The sequence below is a fragment of the Gossypium raimondii genome, chromosome 5, assembly GCF_025698545.1.
Source record: "Gossypium raimondii isolate GPD5lz chromosome 5, ASM2569854v1, whole genome shotgun sequence".
Taxonomy (NCBI): domain Eukaryota; kingdom Viridiplantae; phylum Streptophyta; class Magnoliopsida; order Malvales; family Malvaceae; genus Gossypium; species Gossypium raimondii.
In genome coordinates, this window is record NC_068569.1 from 32,551,563 (window position 1) to 32,558,883 (window position 7,321).

General features: G+C 31.8%; 1 protein-coding gene across 1 annotated transcript; it reads right to left on the reverse strand.

Annotated features, from left to right (window-relative positions):
* Window positions 1–2,708: 2,708 nt before the first annotated feature.
* LOC105771340 (phosphate transporter PHO1 homolog 3) lies at window positions 2,709–6,362 on the reverse strand. The gene is made up of 11 exons (XM_012592773.2): window positions 5,476–6,362; window positions 5,078–5,399; window positions 4,943–4,991; window positions 4,793–4,864; window positions 4,572–4,701; window positions 4,376–4,496; window positions 4,031–4,289; window positions 3,826–3,930; window positions 3,705–3,749; window positions 3,176–3,604; window positions 2,709–3,094 (listed from the first exon to the last, which is right to left on the reverse strand). Exons 1-11 carry the CDS (start codon window positions 6,059–6,061, stop codon window positions 2,858–2,860), a joined length of 2,355 nt encoding a protein of 784 aa, XP_012448227.1. The 5' UTR covers window positions 6,062–6,362; the 3' UTR covers window positions 2,709–2,857.
* Window positions 6,363–7,321: the final 959 nt, after the last annotated feature.

The following is a 7,321-nucleotide window of genomic DNA, read 5'->3' on the forward strand; positions in this document are numbered from 1 at the left end:
AATCATTATTGATGTGTGCATACATGTGAAAATGATTATTTTATTGTGAATCTGACTGTAGTTGCTCCAACAACGAATATGGCATCCCGTAGCTTGGATCCGGTGATTGGGTTAGGCGAGGGGTGTTACAGTATAAAAGTTAGAAGAAAATTCTTCATGCATTCCATGCTTCCAACTCCGCCTAAATATATATGAGAGGTAACTTTCATTTATTTACAATTTGATATTTGGTTATTCAATTTCACTAGTTTACCTTAAAATCATGTGCATTTTCATGACCACCAAAAAAGAAAATTATAGTAGAGACCGTAAAGAGTTAGAATATCATCTTGGAAGCAATAAATAAGAAATTAGAAGTGAATAAAATTGAAAGAAAAGTGAAGGATGATGATGAAAGTGAGAAATGGATAGAAGAGAAACAAAGATGAGGAAGCTCTTGTGAAAAGATGTGAGTATTCATACTATCCTTATTTATATTTCAAAGATTTAAGTTAATATATGTTAATGATTGAATGTACAGTGTGTGAATTTAATTAAAGTATTAGTGATAAGTAGTAAATCATGAGTTATAATGTATGAAAACTATAATGTTTCAAATGAGAAGAGAAAATGTAAATGAATTCATATGTTAGTAATATGTGAGCTTGAAAGACTAAAATTAAATAATAAAAAAGTGTAATGTTTTGTATAATCAAATTATTTTTGATACATACCAATATATGTTATGTGATATAAGTATTAAAGTGATGAAATTGGTGTTAAGAGTAATAGTAATAGTAAGTGAAAGTGTTTAATTTAAGTAAAATGAGTTAAATCCATGAATTGCATGAGAAATGAAAATCTAATGATTAATTAATCTAAAAAGTGTATGAAATATAAGAATGTATTTGAATTGTGTATAATGAAATGATAAGCACTTATATACTCAAACCATGGAAGAGAAAATATTTCACTAAAACAGTTTCGGACAATAGTGGTAGTTCAACTTTGAAAATTCACTAAAATTGTAGAAATTGAGTTAAAAGTTGAAACAAGGATGAAATTAAAGCTTAATGAATCCAGTTTTATATAGAAGAAATTATTTAAGCAATGGAATTGTATATTATGAGATAAATAAATTTAAGTGAGACAATGTCAAATTGATTTTGGGTTCCCTATTCGATTTTGAAAAATCATTAAAATGTAAAAAAAATTTAGAAGGTTAATTTTATATGTATAAAATATTAATAAGTCTATTTTCAAGAGAAACAAACTGAAACATTATACTAATATTAGTAATGAGATATCTAGTTTCGGGAATTTCAAATGAAATTTGATTATCAATCTTGAAGAATAAGGTATGAATAAATATGTGACTATTGTGCGGTGGACTGCTTTGTTATGAAAGAATAGTGTTAAGAGTTATATAAGTTTAAGTGAAAGTTAATGCAATAGGCCAAAAAGATGAGTGGAACATGAATGCAAAAGATGATTAACTAAAAAAAATGTAGCATTCCTTACTCGGGTTTAGGAATGAACTCGGGTAAGGGGTGTTACAACACTATTCTTCAAGTTGACAAGAATGCAAAAGATGATAATTTGAAAAAGGCTTATAAGAAGCTTTTGTTTTTCATTTTATTTGTTAATTATTTGTTAGGTTTCATAGGAAAAATTGGATTCCTCTATTGGGAATGCTATTAGCGTGATTATGAATGAAGTTTATAAAAATAACATATTTATTGAGTTTTGGGGTTTATCAAAATCACATATTTACATATAATCGAGATTTAATTGTATGTGTTTAAATATAATTATATTTAATTATATGAGTTTGAGGATCAAATTGGTAGAAATTATAAATGTGGAGGGTTAAATTTTTGAATTATTTAGAATTAGGATCAAATTAATAGAATGTGTAAGTATTGGTGACTAAATGTGTTATTTTATCGCTTAGAAAAAATCACCTCATCACTACATTAACCATTTAATGGAGAGTGGCCAAAATAGAAATGATCTAAAATGTGAGTGACCAAAATAAAATGATTTAAAACATTAATGACTAAATTGAAAATTTTCGTACATTAGTGACCAAAACAAAAATATACTAATAATTGAGTGGCTAATTCAATAATTTACTCATGCTTTAAATATCTCCATCAATAGCTTATTAGATTAAGAGTTGTTATTGATGATATCGAATTTAGCCCAACTCTTTATTATTGATATTGAATATTTACAAAAGAAAATGATTGAAGTTAGATTTGTATAACTTAGACTGAAATCTTCATAATACTGTGGTCTCATTTCCTGTTATATATCCCTGTTTTAACTTTCCTTTTCAGAAAAAAAATAAAAATAAAAATATTTTAAAGTATAATGATTTATTTGCTTAAATCCTTAAAATGGACGAAGAAATTAACGTTTTTTAACTTTGGTAACGCTGCATATACATGGATTGCTATGTAGATACCATATTAGTAATTAATTAATTTTTAAAATTTAAAAATTAGAGAAAATAAAAATTATTTTTTTAATTATTAAAAAATATAAAGTTATCAAAATATTTTTAATATTTTTAATTTTTAAAAAACAATTAATTAATTATTAATGCTACATATACAGGTCAACAAAGTTAAAAGTTACATTTTATTCATTTTAGGTGATTTGAAATTTCAAAATTTAAAATAGAGAGAAAATTAAACAAAAAAATTAGAAAAAGAAAAAAATCATTATGGGTTAATCGTGATTGAATCAAGATATATTTGATAAATGCATTTACAATACAAAAGATTTGAGTCCCAGAATTTGTAGGATAAACAGCTTCTACACATTAAGAAAAGAAAAAAATAGTAATAGCTTTTGGTTGAATTTGAACATCCTATTCCTCTTTGTCTTCATCTTCATCATAGTTGAAAGGTAACGGCACTGATTTGAATGCACGGTACTTCCCCACGTTGTTCAAATGCTCGTTTTCTATCCTGAAGAAATTCCACATGCCACGTCGGATGATCTCCAAGCTAGCCACTATGGTCACCAACGTTTGTTTATGCAAATCAAACAAGTTGAAGTTGAACACTGATTGCAGCCACGCAAATCTCAGCACAACATTCAGAACCTGTTTTGTAATGAACCAACATTGTTAGAACAGGTAACAGAATCAGAATTTCTTACCAAAATATTACGACTTTATGCTCACCATGGCACCAAAATATACGCTTTTGTTAGGGATAAGGAGTTTGTCTCTCAGCCATCGGTTCTTCGACTTCTGGTGCAGGAGTCCCCAGTCGTGGACAAGGTCCCAATAAGTACTGAAAATTGCAGCAGCAACCGAGAAAATGACGGCTAATACTTTCCAGCTTAACCCCTTGTTAAGACTGTAAGCAGTTCTTAAGCAAAGGGCGACGATGGTGATGAAATATTTCAATCCGTTGTGTCCTTGCTCGGGGGATTTCTCTTCGAACAAGCGACGCAGGCATTGAAGGAGGCGAGACCAATACGGGATCACCGCCACAATGAAGCTGAACGTGTTGAATACATCGCTGGTGTTGCAGGTGTTTCGTCGGTGTCTGAAGTCTCCCCAACCGTAGTAACAAATGTAGGACTCGAGGCTCCGTAGTGCTTGCACCTGAAACGAAAAACAAAAGGGTCGTAAACGTTTTTTTATCAATGACCATTTTTGAATGTAGTCTTGAATATGTCCAAACAGCAAGTTTCAAGTCACAAACCTGGCTAGTTAACTGATCTGCAAGGAAGAAATCTGGTAGAGTGACCTGCAGTAAAAAGTCGGTAACAGATTAATTTCACCGCTCCAATCATTTAAGTTCACGAGTTTGTTGATTCTATTACCTTGTAAAGAGGGGCACAGATACAATGGAACGAACATGTTAGGAAGAAGAGTCGACTGGATCGATATAAGATGTTGAATGGCAAGAAGAGTATGATAAACATAATCTGCAGAGCAAAGAAGAAACCAAGAAATCAGTTGTTAATCTTACATATATATTAGCACAAGAATAGTTCCTCACATTAGGGACAGATTCAATCATCTTACCACCACCAAGATCAAAGGGATGATTTCAGTGAATGCTTCGTAATCCTTTGTTTTCGGATCCATCTCCATGTCAAGATTTGAAAGCACACTAGTTAGTGCCAGCACTGCAATACCAAAGCTTACAAGCAGCACTTCTCTATAGCCTAGCTCAGATCCCTGCTTGAAACCGAATATGAAGGCATAATTAACCCGATACCGCCTCCATAAGTATACATTGGCAGCATACATAAGCATGTGTAGAACAATGAATCCAAATAAACTGCACGAATTTTGTAAAAGCTTGTCAAACAAATGGATTTAAATACCAAATTAACTCGAATTGCATGGGGGCAGCTTCAACCCTACCTGTAAAGAGGGAACATGGTTTCCATGTACTGGATCCTTCCTTCCTCTCCCATGATATCTCGGGCACGAGCAATCAAAATAAGTGCTATTAGGAGAGCAAATGTGCATCCAGCAAAGAAACCTGAGGATAATACACGTATCTACTGAAAAACAATTGCTTACATCAATTCCTTAATACTTATGTATGAAGGAGTACCAGTAAAAAATGTTATTCTATGTCTTTGTTTCCTAGCTTTTGGTCTTAAAACGCTCATTCCTTTACTGCGGTTCGAGTTTGCGAAATGCTTGATGAATGTAGCTTCTACTCTCTCCATAAGTTTGGTAACCTGTTTGATTAAACATGCAAATGATGAGTAAATCCAAGGCATTAGCACCTTGAGGAAAGCTTCATTTTTAGTGAATAACCAAAGCTCTCACCTCGTCGGAGCTCCCTAGGTAAGAATTATCCACCATATTCATGTAAGATTTCGTAGCGTTCCTTGAAGTGATCTGAAAGCATGAATAACAAAGTTGATTAATAAAAAAGGGTATATATATACAAACATACACATTTACGTACATACATACCTTGTCATATTTTTTCATGATTTTTGAGAAGGCTAATGTGTTTAAGAAGCTGTTTCAACATCAGAACGAATTAGCCATACGAATTTGAAACAGAGAAAATGATGAAATAATCAATGTAAGCATCGCTTTTCGTACCTAAAACTCTTGAGAAGGCGCAGTTTTTGATAGAATGCAACAAAAGCTAGCTTAAGTTGGCCCTCAACTTTCTTAAGATTTTCCCTATTAAACTTCAGCTCAGTCTGCTTAGGTACGTTTAGAAAACCTTTAATGGTTGATCGAGGTGTCTCGAGAGTGTTGTTGATTTTAACACGGTTTAGAATTTGCAACGGAGCTGGTTTACGACCCTTAAGGTCATTGTTCACTGGCTTTTGAACTTGAACAATTTCTTCTTTATCCTCATCTGATTCTTCATGTCTGCTTGGTCCTTCTTCAATGACTTCCATGTGTTCAACTCTCCCTGCAAATGAGCCATAAACACGTTCACAAAATTGGGTCTCTCCCCTAAGTACTAAACATATATGTCTTGTGCTTACTGCTTGCCCTGGCACCAGCTGGAGTCGAAGCAGCCAAGGCGGCGGTTGAGGCGGCCACGTCAGAAGCAAGACGGGTCATCTCGCCGGACCTGTCTTCCCACGACCATCCTTGAGGGTTCTCCACTTTGATTCTGAAAGCAATCAAAGCATCCATTTGCTTGTTCAAGATCTCTGCCTCTTTGGTCACTTCTTCCACCTTGGACTTGTAGAACTTGTTCACCTTATTGAACTCATCATCCAATCTTCTAAAAAACACCAACTCGTACTCTGCCCCATCGTCGGCTTGCATAAGGAAAGTCGTTTCGTAGCTCCGGGAACCGTTACGGTCGACGGAGTTAACTAAAATCGGTTGCTCTTCGATATCCGGTGAAGACGGACTGGTGGGGTGGTTGTGCCTATGGACCAAACCACTGAAAGCTCGATACAGTGTGAGCTTTCGTTTCAGACCACCTGGGGTGGCTGGTGGTCTGGCCCGCTGCTTGAAACCATGGATTTCTTTTAAACGGGTCTTGAGAAAACCATAGTCCATGTATGCTTCTTGCCATTCCGGCACCATTTGAGATGTAAACTCCTTCCCGAACTTCATGTTGCCCGGTTCTGGTTTTGGCACAGTTGGGTTCTTGTGCTTTTTTCACTGTACAATCAGATAATTGAAAGTGAAAATCAAAATTCTAAAAACGACAATATTGAAAATGAAGGGTTCAACAATCGAAGGCAAGTTGGGTTCATTGGAAAAACTTGGTTGTATTTATGAAGGTGAAAACTCTCTTTCATTCTTGGCTATCTATTGCTGCTCCGCCATCCAGGAAAAGAAATTTCAACTTTGGATAAAAGAAAAGAAAATACCCTACTCTGCGGTGGGCTACGTCTGGTTATCTTTTCTAGGGGATTATGAAACTTCTCTCAACTTTACTACGTAATTGATACTCTTTCTGAATTATATTTTCTTACTCCATTTTTAATAGCCAATACATGAAAAAATAATGACAGTAGTTTAATTATATTTGGCAATTTTAAATAAGTATTTTTTTATCAAATATATAAACATTAAACAATTGAAAATAAAAATATAAAAATTTTTAAAAGTATGATAAATGAAAAGAAATTAGTTGAAATTATTAATATTATTATAAAATGTAAAATAATTTGTAAAGAAGTTATTTAAAATTTATTAAAAGTTATACAAACTGTACATATTATAAGAATTTCTCCATTCATAAATTATAAGAATTAATTTATTTAAAAATTTTGAAAATTGTTAAAAAATTTCCATTCATAAAATCATTGTATTTGAGCTCTAATAAAATGCATTAATAATAAAATATTTAATAGTAGAATCAAAATGTTCAGTTATCTAATTACAGTCCGGAAGATTTTTGTACATTTTAATAGAAACAAACGTGGAACCACGAAAAACGACTCTTATAATTTTCACAAAATTTAAATATTTATTTTACAATTTTAAATTTTAATGATTTTCACAATCTTTTAATTTGTCAAACTTTTGATAATTTTTACAACTTATTAATATTTTTATAGTTTTTAATAATTTTAATTTTTCTATAAATTTTAAAAGTTATTTTACTTTTTATAATAATATTATTAATTTCAACTAATTTCTTTTCATTTATCATCTTTTTATTTTTTATTTTCTAATGTATACTTTTCTCTAGGTTTTATATATTTTAAAGTTTTTATATATTTATTTCATTTATTAAAATTTTTATGTTTATATATATTTGATAAAAGAAAATACTTATTTTTTTAAAAAAGACACCACATGGCACTATGTGATTGGCCACCAGTTTTTTTTTTAACATCTGTTAAAAAAAGAACTAAAAAAAAA